Source organism: Seriola aureovittata, chromosome 19 (assembly GCF_021018895.1).
Source record: "Seriola aureovittata isolate HTS-2021-v1 ecotype China chromosome 19, ASM2101889v1, whole genome shotgun sequence".
In the NCBI taxonomy this organism is placed as follows: Eukaryota; Metazoa; Chordata; class Actinopteri; order Carangiformes; family Carangidae; genus Seriola; species Seriola aureovittata.
The window spans coordinates 9523680-9538422 of record NC_079382.1 but is presented as its reverse complement, the minus strand read 5'-3'; the positions used below and the strand labels follow the sequence as shown (position 1 = coordinate 9538422).

At 40.7% G+C, this 14743-nt stretch overlaps 2 protein-coding genes across 3 annotated transcripts; both read right to left on the bottom strand.

Annotated features, from left to right (window-relative positions):
• Nucleotides 1–7709: 7709 nt before the first annotated feature.
• On the bottom strand, nt 7710–10563 carry LOC130160805 (E3 ubiquitin-protein ligase rnf146-like). Its single transcript, XM_056363535.1, has 2 exons — nt 10404–10563; nt 7710–9794 (listed from the first exon to the last, which is right to left on the bottom strand). The coding sequence occupies exons 1-2, from the start codon at nt 10409–10411 to the stop codon at nt 8717–8719; spliced, it is 1086 nt and encodes a 361-aa protein (XP_056219510.1). The 5' UTR covers nt 10412–10563; the 3' UTR covers nt 7710–8716.
• A 673-nt stretch (nt 10564–11236) lies between these two features.
• On the bottom strand, nt 11237–13669 carry LOC130160608 (R-spondin-3-like). 2 transcript variants are annotated; one of them, XM_056363220.1, is made up of 5 exons: nt 13292–13669; nt 12683–12874; nt 12215–12355; nt 11935–12081; nt 11237–11826 (listed from the first exon to the last, which is right to left on the bottom strand). In XM_056363220.1, exons 1-5 carry the CDS (start codon nt 13374–13376, stop codon nt 11630–11632), a joined length of 762 nt encoding a protein of 253 aa, XP_056219195.1. In that variant the 5' UTR covers nt 13377–13669; the 3' UTR covers nt 11237–11629. The 2 variants fall into 2 exon arrangements, with proteins under 2 accessions (XP_056219195.1, XP_056219194.1); XM_056363219.1 differs by lacking the exon at nt 13292–13669 and having other exon boundaries at nt 12683–13059.
• Nucleotides 13670–14743: the final 1074 nt, after the last annotated feature.

Sequence of the window (14743 nt, the reverse complement as noted above, 5' to 3'; positions counted from 1 at the left end):
TTTATCATATCATGCTAAGGCTGCTGATCTGCCCTTTTGAGTGTGTTACTATAGTGTGTACATAAGCATGTGTGTGCATGTGTGTGTGTATCATGTGCACGACAGTGTGCTGCCATCCTGGGACTAGCCCCGGCATACCCACATGCATGCGTTTCCCATAAAGTCAGCAAAGACTTCAACCAATGAGGGTGATGTTCAACATTTAAATCTGACCTCCCCTCTGCTTAGACAAAAATAACTTATTCATGTTTATTTTACAGAAACCAAAGTGCAACATGTGCCTGATTTTAGATCATATTAGCTGAATGCAAGTGTAGGTATTGTATGGCAGGAGGCGCTGGGGTATCGATGCTGTGATTATGCACAGCAGATTTTTTGACACAGCAGGAAAAGCAAATATGTAACTGCTTGTGGTTACCATTTGAACAATATGGCATGAATGGGGCACTTAATGGAAGAGAGTCACTATTAAAGTTTTTAGATACACCTCTACAGTGACAAGTTAAAATGTCCGCTGTGAAAACTGTCACTATGGGAGATGCAGATTTGGTTTAATCACGCATTAAGAATTAAGTAACAGGCATGTTTATTTTGCTGTATTGTATTGAAATTTAACAGAAGTCTCTTGTAAAGCTGTTGATAAAATGTTCAAAATTAGGTCACAGCAACATGATTTAAAACCATTACTTGCATCCGTTGGTGTATGCTGAATTAATGTTATAAATTTAAATTTAGACTGAATAAGGGCCACTGCTGACACAATGAAAATATCTCATTTGAGTTAACAAATTTTGAGAATTCGGGAAAATACCCAGTAGTTTCCACAGCATGACAAGAAATTTTACCCATTACCATGAGAAAACGACTCTGTAATTGTACGATACTGAGATAATCAACTTGTGATCTCAAGGTAACATTACAAAACTAATTTTTGCAGACATGTCCTTTTTGGGCTTCTGTAGCTATGTGTGTTTTTATTGCAATTTTTCCAAAAATTACCATGAAGTTTATTCTAACTTTTTATATAACATCACAAAGGCCTGCAGGTAATTATCACTGTGATGAAATGGCATGGGAGAAACATGATGATCTATGTGTTTAGTAAATGAAAACATAAGTGTTTGAATATGTTATGTGGCATTTTTTGATTCTTTGATGAGATACGAATATTCTCTCATCAATATTAAATACATCAACGTATTTCGTCATGTGTGATATTATTGCATGTGGATATATGATTTAGCTGGGTTTATTTAGCCCTGAAAATTGAAAGTTCACTGATGGAGACAGACTGTCTGCCCTAGTTGCTAGGCAGACTTCATGCTGGATATACTGTATCTTCTATACATGCGTGATTATGAGTTTTACATGTGTCTGAATGAGCCTCTGGTTGCTGACATAATGTCGTCTTGGCTGTCTGAGGCACGTGTGAATCTCACACTCCTTCCTGCCTCTTCTCGCCCACACACCTGTCCCGTCCTGTGCCCTCTGCCCCTGAGCTGCATCTCTGCCCTGACAAGTCTCTCATTCATTGGATCTGGGCTTCGGGGGTCCTCACTGAAATCTTCAGCATGTGTCAGTTGCTACTGCGACAGACTCAAAATAGATGGTTAACAGCCACTTGTATGAGTTTGTATGAGTGTGTATGTGAGTGTGTGTGTGTGTGTGTTTCTCAGAAAAATGTGAATGGAAGAGTGACAGGACCACCCTGCTGAAGAGGTTAAACATAAAGGGGGACCAGACGACCTGAAACTGAGCTGTTTTACAGGGTTCTCCGGTCCTTCTCTTTGCATTATATATTACGTTTTCTCTTGTTAAATCTTAACAGACCAAAGATATTTGCATGTCTCAAACAACATGCATTTTAGTGCACTTTCAAGTTCTACAGTGTTTGCATTTTTCTTCTTCTTTAAAAGGATGTCCCCCTGTTGGCATCCACCTGCAGCAGACATGTGAGCACATAGTTTCATAAACAAGCTGAGGAGATGGACACCTGCTTTGCAGTCTTGTGATGGTCTTTTGGTGTTGAATATACTTTTTGTACTTTCAGACACTTAGGGCTCAACTTTGATGCAGACAGAGAACAATTTAAGGCACATCAGACACTATGACAATCGAATCCTGTCTTTTTGCGTCTCACAGAATTAAGACATCAAATAAAACCTAAGTTATATAAGATATTAAATAAGATATATAAGAAAGTTAAATTCCTGTTAAATTCACATAGTTGCCCAGTACTTGCTGATCTTACTTCTCTTAAACACCAGTATCAATAATGTGCACAACATGGATAAGCTATTGCTCATCTCCTGGGAGTGTTGACGGCTTAAATTATGAATTCAGGGGTCAACCCTGTTAGACCGGAGGTGTAATTTTAAATCCCACCACTCTACACTTCCATTTTTCACCCACTTTATCTATAAAGTACAAAACGTCCCATCTGCTGGACCAGAGGTAATGTCACGATCCAGCTAGCTCTGTCTTCGTCCACCTGTCCAAACTGTCAGTGTGTCTGCGTCCGTCCGTTGAAACGGCCATCTCAAATGCCTGATGATGAGTGTTGCAGTACAAGACATGGGACCATCAAGGACAGCCAGGAGGGCCCTAAAGGGTTCTTGAGAATTTCAGACCTCTCCATTAAAATAGAATGGGGCCCAAATATCTCCCCTTTGAAAGACAACCCGTGAGGCTTGCCTTTCAAAACAAGAGAGGAGTGCTCTCGTGGGATTAGCTGGTGTTGCCCGGCAGAGGTGACTATAGTGGTCTATTTATCTTGTGACGAATGACCAATTTTAATTTGGATTCAGTGGAGTGGTCAGCTGGGAGCGACTATGTGGCCTACCGTTTGGCTTGTGGCCCATTCACACATGATCAGAGGAATAAACTGCATTCAAGACTAAAAGAGGCGAGAGCCACACCAGCAGCTCTGTGAGGCAACGATGCTAATATCAGCATGCTAACAGGTTCACAATGACAGTGCAAACAAGCTGAATTTTAGCAGGTAATGTTTACCATGTTCACTATCTTAGTTTAGTGCATTAGCATGCTCACATTTGCTAATTAGCATTGAACACTAAGCCGAGGCCGAACGTCAAACCAAAGTATTGGACAAAGTGAAATCTTGACCTGATGATGGGGCTGAATGAAAAGTCATGTTATTGCAATTCATCCTCTGGGTGCTATGAATGCTATGCCATTAGTTGTTGAGACTTTTCAGTCTGGAACAAAGAGGTCAACCAGAAGAATAATTAACACTAGCACTGCTAGTGTGGCTAAAATGCCAGACATTCACTTCAGAGTAGCCACGAACCATGTTACACACACACATTTGCTTTCAATGGTCAAAGAAGCACAAACACACATCTATCTGTATTCAATGCTGAGTCATTGTCTGGACAAGAATGAGGCAGACCAGATATAAAAGATTCAAGATAAAAGGTAAAGTGAAGCTGCAGTCACTGGGTTTCTTTCACTGTGGCAGACTTGAGGAACAGCACGCACAAAAACACACAGATGATGCTCGAGCGTCTTCAATCTACAGGAGGGACTAACCGAGTGGAATAAGGTCCTGAGCTAAGAGGGATGGTTCCACCCTTCTAATATGTGCGATTGGTTAACAAATCTTCTGAAATATCAGTGATGTGACTGACTTAAGGATCCTGCTGGGTTTTCTACGTTGATCTGAGGTGACAATAAGCATGATTATGTTGTTGGAATCACTGAAGCCCACTTACCATAAAAGAAGTCCATCACTCATCTACACTACACTACTCAGTTTAATGCCAGGTAGCTACACTTGGCTAAAAGTAATGCAGTCTAATGTACAGCCCTGCAATGAATATTACCTTCAAGAGGAATATTGTAGTTCTGCAAGCAAGTTTGGATCACATCATTAAAGAGTCAAAGTACTCTTTTGCAAAATCAGATTTGTACTTAAGTTATTATTTTTGACTTTTATAAATATTAATATTCAGATCTTGATACAGATGAATACAGGCATACGTGAGTACTCCTGCAGGGCTCCAGACAACAATATAACTCTCAATCTAATTTTGCTGTTACTTTTTTCCGTATCCATTTTATAGTCTCGTAGTCGTCTCATCACCAGTCATAAATCCATCATTCCACCTACAGAATTACATTTGGGTAACTATATATCATACCCATAATATTGTACATGACAAGGTGCATGCATTTATAGCCTCCCTTTCTTCAAATAGACACAGCATGATGAAACACATCATTTGAATATTGTAATAGCAAAATTACACTAACTCACTAGTTCAGTGGAAAATGACGTTTGCAGCATGACTGAGCCACTGACAAATCTGACACTTATAGGCCAGACAGCCAGACAGATTCCTGCAGAACATTATTGTCCTTGTATAAAAGAACACTGTTAACTCAGTAATAAAAGGCCTCTTAGGGTACTCTTCCTTTTCCACATCTTACATTTCAGTTTTTAAGAGCAAAAATGACCGAACACAAACCAAAAACAGACAATGTGCAATCATATGGTACTGTATTTAGAAATGGAGAACACCCAGAATATAAACTTTATGATTTCAGAAGTCATCATAGTAATGACGTGACGCATCACGCTGTTATAAATGGCTCAGTAGCACCGTGCTTAGCGAGGTGTGTCACTCGATAGGCTCTAATGGTGTTAGGTCGATGATGGTTATAGTAGGAGTGAGGTCACTCCTGGCTCCTGTATGAGTGAGATACCCTGTCTGTGAATCTCATCATTATGCTTTGAAATACTGATGACATACTGTACATAAATGTGTAAACACAACATGTGCAGCTGCACAATAGAACCCAAAAACTAATAGTGTTTGTAACAATATAACAATGGCAATATTACACCTACACAGATACTGTATGTATATGTCAGACAAGGGGCAACAACTATCAATACTAGCATGCACATTTTTATTTTCTTACACAATAAACCTTTTGAGATTTAAAAACAGCAGTTTTACAAGAACACATATACTTGATGGACACCACCAGTCAACCTTGCTCAACAAAAACAAGGTCATAAATAATCCACACAAGAACAATGCTCTTCTGTGGGCCTCGGGGTGGCGAGAGATGTGGGTATGACGGGACTATTTGTGGAGGGATTGGAGACAGCATGTGTATTTTCTGTAGTGTGAAGAGTTAGGCTACAGAAGGCATTTGACCAGGATATGATAGCATGTATGAGGGAGTTAAAGTGCAGCTATGTGTCTCAAAACATATAGAAGTGTTGTCTCCTGTCTGTCTGTCTGCAGGGAAACTATGTCTGGCCGTATCATATATTGGATGCCCAGACCACAAGTTGTCATGACCTCTTATCATGCACACAGAGAGAGAGACGCACGCACGCACACATACAGTTCTTTCCAGTTTTAACTCATAAACAATGTCATTGTTCCTTTGTCAACATCATCTACTCTGCAGTATCTTTGTACACTGTTGTTGTCCTTCACACTGGCACATGTCTCATGTCTCTGTATGCCCCCACCAGATGCTGCTATATACATTTTCAATCTAAATACAGACTGTGTTTCCATGACATATAAATCTGTCTCTCAGGGTCTTATAGCACACCATCTAAAGCCACAATCTACACAATATATAACATGTTCCTGATGTATCTGTATACAATCCAGCATGCAAGTACTACTGCTGAATTTCATACCACCATTGCAATGATGAACCATGTCAGCTTGATCGCCAATAAACAGCCATAAACCAGGTCTGGAGGTTTGTTTCATCGATATCGTGTATATATCACCATTATTGCATTAATTTGATTTTCCCCGGTTGGTATAAAAACGATTGAACGTTAATGTTGACTTTTGTTTTGTTTTTTTTTCTCTAAGGACAGCCTGTAGGTCAGTCCACCACTTTGGTCTGGACTGAAATGTCTCAACAACCATTGGGTTGCTATGACATTTTGTACAAACATTCAGGGTCCTTTATTCAATTACTCATGAGCACCCAGTAAAATGATTTTCTAACACTGGAAGCTGTGAAACACCCCGGCATAATTGTTCATGTGGGTGTCACATACAACAGCTTAGTGAAGGTCTGATACACACTATGGGTCAAATTAGGAGAACCATAGAAATTTCCAGACTCCATATAATTTCCACAAATGTCTGCCCATGTGGCTCTCTAATGGTAGCAACAAGTAACACATGCAGAATATTTGTTGGTTACCTAATTACTATTAATTAGGACAACCAAGTGTGAAGTGTTAACTGGGATCCCAGCAGAGTTTTTCGCAGTAAAATTAAATACACCCTTTGTAATATCGCACTCGTGTTTGCACTCTGAAATTAAAAGCAAAAGTTATTTCATTTGCTGCTTATCCCCATTTTTTACTCCGATAAAAGAAATGAAATGTGAACACTGAAATGAATGATCTCTCAAGAAATGGAAGACATATACAATACATTTGAACTGAATGGATACCGTCACCATGGCTTTGTTGACGAAGCCCTATCATGAGGACAAGACATGAATTTAAATGAGTAGCAATGATGGTTGTGGTGTTTATGGAGGCGGCTAAGAACATTTTATAGTTGTAAATTATACCCAAAGTATCCAAAAGCAGAAGCACATTTTTTGCCAGTCTACATTTGGGCAACATCATCATTGAAGTTTCAGTTTTACACAGTTCTGCAGAAGCTCTGAAAAGACACCAGCCAAAGCCTGGCCCATTAAACCTTGTTTCTCATTCAAATCACAGTCGGATTGAACACAATGAGCCTGTGGTTTTCTTCAGTTGGCAAATGCTGCAGCTCAGCTTCATTGGTGGCAGGGGTCTTGTTTTTGGCAACATCTAATCATTGCACAAACCAGAAACAAACCTGTACATTCAGAAATGTATACTATAATCTGCATCAGTCACTGTGTGGCGAGTAGTCAGGGCCCCACAGTCCCTCACAGTACTATGAGACAAGAGCAAAACCACAAGGCTGAAAAAATTGTTGTTGTCAGAAGATAAATTAGTTTAGAAAAGTAACTGATTTCTCTGTAGAGAATTACAAAACTACATTATGTGGTTTGTTGAAACAAATTTGTGTATAATAAAAAGGAGACACTGGCCCTCAGCCTAAGTTTCTGATGTTTTATATCCAGTACCTGCCATACCCAATATATTAACAAATCAACTGGTGGTACATCCAGGATTATTGTAAAACACACAACATAAAGTTTAGCTCAGGTTTCAAACTATCATTCATCTCCCATCATGTCTCAGGAAAACAACATTGCAGGTAATTATTAAATAAATAATTTTACATTTTGGCATTAGGGTTTGCATTTAATTTCAGCAATTCCCTTCTTATCTAACTTCAGCTGAAATGTATGGTTATGCACTGTGAACACAATATCTAACTGTTAGAACCACAACAGCCTGTTTGTTTTGACTTGAGTTATCAGTCTCTGTTTGGGAGGTTTTCACATCTGCTCAACCTCTCTGGAGGTTCTCAAATGGTCCTAAACAACAGGTGGGGTAAAGGGCTACTTAATTTGTGCAACAGCGCCATCCTGTGGACTCTTAAGTTACACTGCCTTTAGACTAAAGTCTGGACATACATTGCAAATAGGCTTGTGGATCAGTGCCACCTCCGTTTTCAGCCCACTTCTCTCCCCATAATTCAGTAATACAGACCTCTATGTATTATAAGAAAATCGGCCAACATGTGATGTTAAATCATACATAAACACTTTAATAATTTGACGAAAACACCACAGGGGTTACACCACACACAGACAGTTTTAGGTAATTTAGACAGTAAGATACCAACTATGAAAAGTTGACAGTTAAAATAGCAGCTGGAGCAAAAGGAGAAAAAAACAGCATGAGAGGAGCTCAAAGCTCGTCCAAGTACATGTCAATGCCAGTGCTTCAATAGTAGCCCTATCCAGAGTACTATGACAAGAAATAGAAATCCAAATGTCTCTCTACATATATAGCCTCATACTTTCCAGTGGTTCTGCCAGTATGTTTTCAGCACCTAACACCGCTCACAACAACACAAACACACATCATTACTAAAACAAAACTTTCACACTAAAACAAAGAAAAACAAAGAAAATAAAAGAAAACACACACACACACACACACAAACTTCAGTTTAAATACTTAATAATTAGGTCCTGATTAAAACTTAATTACTTCAAAAAACCTATCAGCAAAGCAGGAAAAGCAGCTTTAACCATCTGTAACGGGTACATAAGGTGCTACATTTAAGCTTGATTTTTATATCATCACTTCAGGGAAAAAAATTAAAATTAACAATGAGTTCGAAAGATTAGAGAACAAAGAGGGATTAGTTTGAATTTCAAAGACGTTGTATTGCGCTGTCACAAATTGATGTAAAGGCAGTGACAGATGGTTGTTTTTCGACAACATTGTTTAATATTTTGCTACAGTTTGTCACATTTCTTTTAGCCTGGAAGAAGGCTGTTGCTGAGAGTGATGCATGACTACTATTTGATGGCTGAAACTAGTCTTTGAGAAAAAGCACAAAGACATTTTAAAGGTCCTTTGAAATGGCTAGAATATTGTAATTTTTTGACAGTTTTTGGTATTTCTACATTTTTAGTTTCAAGGGACCTTTAAAAGATGCATACTAGTTTTCACACTTTTTTGCTGAACTGATAAGAGTTAACATCTGTCATCTAGAGGACAGATACCAATGTCCATTTGCAGTCACACTTCTGTCACAGTGCACTGTCCATCGGGACTACGTGAGCGGAGACTGAGTGCAGAGTTGGAGGGCCTGCCCCTCGGAGGCATTCTGGTCGGCTGACTCTCTCTTAGTAGTCTTGGTCTATGTCTTCTCTGTGGCATCGATTCTGCTCTCCCTCTCTCACTCTCATTTTCCTCCTCACTCTCACTGTTGCCAGATGCATACTCATAAATCTGGAGCTCATTGTCTCCTTCCACCTCTTCCCCCTCTGGCTGGCTGATTAGCAGCTGGGAGAGAGACTCTTCAAGGGTTGAGGGTGAGGGAGACAAAGGATTGGTGAGATGGTGCCCCAGGAGTGTTGGAGGTCTAACAGGGGGAAGAGACAAAATCCCAAATGATGAAGACTGTGATTGGCCTGCAGTGTCCGATCCATCGGCTGAGCTGACACGTTCTGTTGCAGCTGGGGTGACAACTGGTAAAGCAGGGGTTGGTGCAGGTTCAGGATCTAACCTCAGCCCCGCCACTCCCTTCTTGGGGATATCTACAGCGTCCCGCTTTATCTTGCGCCTGCGGCCGTGCTCATTCCGGCGATACTGCACTAAGTTCTCCAGGTCTGCCACATAAAGAAATCCTGCAATCAGCATCTCTGTGCTCTTCCTGCCCTTGGCAAAGGCCTCCTCCAGCTCACGACTGGTCCTTTCATCATACTGCCACCAGCCGTTGTGCCCCTCATAGTACCATGCATAGTCTCCACGGGAACCGCCCCCTGTCCCTCCACTTCGGTTCACCCCTGCAGCTGCTGCCTTCAGTTCTTCAAGTGAGAGGAGAACTGGCCGCTCAAGGAAGTCCTCTGGGACCTCTTGTCGGCAAAGAGCACAACGCTTGCTGTGCCAGGAGGCACCTTTCACACACAGGAAACAGAAGACATGGCAACATGGGAGACGTACTGGGTGGACGCAGATCTGCAGGCAGATGGCACACTCTGGGGTGGTGGTGGGGCTGGAGGAGTCTGTGGCACAAGTATCTCCTACTTCCTCCATCAGCTTGGAGGGAGCCAGGGCAATCACTGAACAGTCCACTTCTCCACAGCCTGCCATGCTGCAGAGAGAAACACAGTACTGTTACAACTGACCTGGCTGGCAACATGTATGTGCTGTATTAGATAGATGTGTACTTGCATTAATTTACTGTCTCGCTGTCTATAACACGAAAATGCTTTTGGTGTTGTTCCCACTTGCCATGCATTACTCTGTTGACAGTTTTGGAAACGCCCTCGTACACACACACCGCACAAAGTTGTTTTCTGCTAATATCGATTAGCGCCAATGAAATAAATATTACAAATTACTCTCGTATGTCAGGATTAAGTATCTGAAACAAACAAACAGCATCACAAAGGCCCCCCCTCTGTTTGACAGTTAATGTTACCCACGCAACTAGGTTACTGCTAAGCTAACGCTAGCTAACTTGGCAATTTGCTAGCTGAACTAGCTGTTATCTTAACAAAGTTTATATTCCTAACAGTGATGTTAGTAGCTGGTCTGTTTGATGTGAAGTAACACTGTAGCCAATATACTTCACAGTTAAGGTCGAGCATTCATCTAACGTTGGTCTAACGTTAACTTGACAGCTACATAGCATATGTAGCTAGCCTGTTAGCTGTCAGTGCGTTTCCTGGCTATTTCATTTCTCTGTTAATACACTCACCTGAGCATATGGTGCCTCTAGAAGCTTTCTTTGAAGAAGTGCAGACGAAAATGTTTATAAAGCTGCATTTATATTTAGTTACAAAGTTTTGCACGCCAAGTAATGACTGCGTTGCTTCTGGAGCACAACTCTGGCCAAGCCCATCTGACTTCAATGTGCCTGGATCGGCCTCACATCGTTTCCAGTGCCAATCGACATGTTCTGTAGATCTAGTGTGTATATGACTCATGAGAAGAGCTTCATGAACCCAATAGAAAAGAGAAAGTTTCACTCGTTTACAAAAAGGACAGTGTTTCAGACTGAAGCAGAGCTTTCTTTTCCTCCCAGTATATAGATGTGTTCTGGTATATGTCATAAAGTGGATAAAAGTCTGTGAATTAGATTACTTAATTTTTCATTCATTCTTGCCAAGCGTCGTATATTTCACCCATTTCTTCCCATAGTGCCCAGACTATAAGCATACAACATATACTAAAATACACACACATATATATATATTATCAATATTATTATTACAGGTTTACAATTTCTATATTGATTTTTTATGTATACATATACCCATATTTCCTATATTACCGAAATAATTCTATTCAAATTAGTAGCTTACATTCAGAGGTATATACCTCAAGTTCTGTTATACAGGGAAGCTTTGACATTATATAGTAATTAATATATGCTGTGTCATTTGTTTACTATATACTCTTACTGTATGGTCTGTGGGACAATACGAAATACACAGGTGTTACTAATAACATGAACAATGGCTCTGCTCTATTGAAGTGTCTCAGTAAGCCATGACAGTGTAACAGTGAGTCAGCATGCACTGTGCCAGAACCCTGAAACCCAATAAGCTAAATGGAATTCAGTTATAACTAATTCTTTCTCTGAAATTCCAAAATGCCCTTCATGGAAAACACCTATTGGCCTGTACTTGGGTAATGGTTGTTTATTTTGTCCAGTTTTTTCATGAGGCGCTAAGGACAATACATTTATTCTTAATAAATTTTATTGTAAACAAGAACAATCACATAAGGCAATCAGTATGTAAAACAAAAAGTTTACCATGGCTGGCCACCAGTCATATCATTGATTGCTGTTCATATGTCCTTATGTTGAATTGCAATTTTTACTTTTACATTTTTATAATTTACAATAAATTTGTACGTTTTCATTACTAGCCAATGTTAGAGTTAAATGTCTCTGAAAGTTCAGCAAATGTCAACTCATTACAACCTACTTGGACTCTGTCTCATTTTGATGACACACCTCCTGAACTCTGCCACATGTGGGCAGGGGTCACCGAAGACACTAGGGGGCTGCAGAACTTGTCGGGTACGTGTCTCCTCTCCCCTCCTGTAGGCCTGCATTCTCCTTTTCCGAATACATGGACCCCATTCTGTCCATTCCCCAACCTCGCAGTGCACTAGAGGAGACAGCAGATGATTAATATGACACGTGTTGGTGGGAGGAGATAAAAACATAAGACAGAAGAAATGCATGGTGGACGTTAGAGAAAGGTAATGTCTCTCACCTTGGGGGATGCACTGCATGAGCTGTACGTCAGGCTCAGATCCACTTGGGCAAGTAGGGTGGCACTGCCCATGGAGGAAGTAGAAATCTGCTCTGCACTTCACACACACGTTCCTCCTCACACACACCTCACAGCCCACAGGGCACTCTGAGACAGAGGGACACAAACATTTTTCGATGTGCTGTAGTGTAGTTTCCTGAGATCATGGGAAAGCGGATACATGCGCACCACATGCGCTACAGCACTACATGAATAACATGCAGCATTGACAGTGTCTCACCTGTGCATTCACGTAGTGCTGTGTTTGCCGTCAGCCCATTTGGACAGCTATTGTCACATTTTCCTCGCAACAGAAAGTGGCCCTGATGACAACGAGTGCAGAAATTGTCACTGAAGCAGAAAGCGCAGTCCTCTTTGCACCCTGCAATGGGAGTGAACCTCGGTCAGTGCAGAGTGACCACAGTGTCAGGACACCAAAAGATGTTGCTCTTTTTTCCTTCTCCTTAGCACAGACAGAGGGTATTTCAAGCTTCACACAGTGCTCTGAAGAGGGTGAACCAGCAAGAGTTGTTTGCTCATCTAAATACAATGTCAAGCTAATCAGCAATAAAGTCATCTATCATTGTTATACGAACTGTTGCTCCATTAAAATCAGACCTACTTAATTCAGTCTTGTCACTCAAGCTTCCTCAATATAATAACATTAAACATTATTCCACCACTCCTATATGTGTTCATTGGTACCTACTGGTACAGGTGTTGACCTGTGGCGAGCGCATGCCGTAGTGACCCTGGGGACAGGAGGACAGGCAGGTGCCCCTCTGCCTTATCCCATCCAGCTCCAGGTGGAAGAAGAGGCGAGGTTTACAGGACAGACATCCATTCAGGGCCGAGCATGATGCACAACCTGCTGGACAGAGTCTGCTCACTGAAGAACTACCTGTTATATGGGTTAGAGACAAATAAGTAGTAAGTAATTGTGTATGTGTGTGTGTGGGAGTCTGACTACAACAACACTGAGTGAGTTTTATATTCTTCCTATGCTTGTACAAGCGAAATACTCCATGCTCCATCTACAGAACAAAATTATACAGGCGACTTGGTTTATGAGAGCAGAGCCAATAGACAGAGCCATGGTTTGAAATTTGCAGCGTGCAAGCGGGTAAAACCAATGGAAATCTGTGACCACATTGTTCCCTGAAAGCTGAAGGAACACACTTATTGTCTCCACATGTCCACATGTAGTGTCTGTCTACTGTCTTCTACAAGAAGAATAGGGAAGAGTAAGGCACATTTCACAACAGCCGTATCAAAGTAGTACTGGCGAAGTGGAGAAGAGTTATGCTTGAATACTTACGTCTGTGTCGCAGGATCTTTGCGTTGTCTAAGCCTTTTGGAAGATTCATGAAGTGCAGAATCCAAATGAATATTGGTATCTGCATTTTCCTTCACCGTCAGCACAACATTGAATCGGCAAAGACACCTCACATCACATCCCAAATCCCTTGGTGTACACTTAAAAAAATAAAATAACATAAACTAGTGAATTGCTCCACAAAACTCATTCAACTGGACCCATGTAGAGACTGTAGTCTGGGTAAGACAGCAGTCGAGTGCAGAAATGTTTTCTTGAGGAAAATCCCCATGTGCATTCCATGAGATCACTCAAGCCGGCAGAATGCCATGAAGAATGCAAACAGAAGAGAAACCATCATATGACAGTCGCGACTCAGAGCTGATGTAAAGTTTGGGCAAGCTGCTGTGAGCTTGCCTGTTTCCCCACAGACTCACACACACACACACACACACACACACTCACACCCTCCTTTCCTGTGTTACACTTCTTTCTCGGTCCTCCTCCTGATCCATTATCACATTCAGTGTCTCTTGCTCTTAACCAGCACACACACACTGTGACTGATAATACTGCATTTTCTGCATGATGATATGACTCATTGAAAACCATGTACTTTGTATCTGTTGGTTAACCAATCTTCACTCTCCACTCAGGACTGTGTTTTGCTTATTGTTATATCACTTGGATGTTTAACCTTCTCTGCGCTCACCTGAAATCTGAGTTTAACGCACGAGCAGGATTTTGTGACGTCACAGCTGGAAGACAATATTGGTCCAATCAGCAACTTACACAAATGTGATGTGGAAACTTGTAGATTCCACTATAAATACGTAAAGAATAGACTTTTTATGTGAGAGACATTTTGTGCAGGAAACTTTTGACATGACAAATATTTGCATTTTTAGAGTTTCTGGATTTTCAATGGGGGAGATGTCATTTAAAGAATTTCTAGCAAGGTAATGGAACTTTTTTTTGTACCAAATCAATATTAGACTCAAATTATTCAAAGCAACATATCTTTTACATGTGTTAAAGCATACTCTAAAGATGATCTTAAATCTTTTTAATGGCATAATAATACATACTGTAGATCAAAATTCTCAAAAAGAAATGCGAGATTAAAAGTTCACTACTTTACCAACTAATTTTCTTTTCAAATGACACATTTTGTGCTGTCCACTAAAATACGCAAAGCACCAAAGCGTCAGCACGCAGGCCTCAAAGAACAACAACAGCTGGTTGGGTTCATTGTGCATGTTTAGAGGTGAGTAAGCGTAGCACATTAACTGCACAAACCTCCCTCATCCTGTCATGTCGCATCTTTAAATAATTGGCAGATGTAATGGCACAGAGGGTGTGTGTATGACTGTGAAAACAAAATTTCTCATTCGGTTCTATTTAAAATAAAAAGTCACGACTACTTTTTTGAAGCATGTCATCACAACATCAACA

Coding starts and splice junctions, on each gene's coding strand:
- LOC130160608 (XM_056363219.1), bottom strand. CDS start 13,007: ATGGAGCATGGAGTATTTCGCTTGTACAAGCATAGGAAGAATATAAAA. Junction 12,082..12,214: donor AGCACTACGTGAATGCACAG/GTGAGACACTGT, acceptor CCTCTGTCTCAG/AGTGCCCTGTGGGCTGTGAG. Junction 11,827..11,934: donor CATGCAGTGCATCCCCCAAG/GTGAGAGACATT, acceptor TGTCTCCTCTAG/TGCACTGCGAGGTTGGGGAA.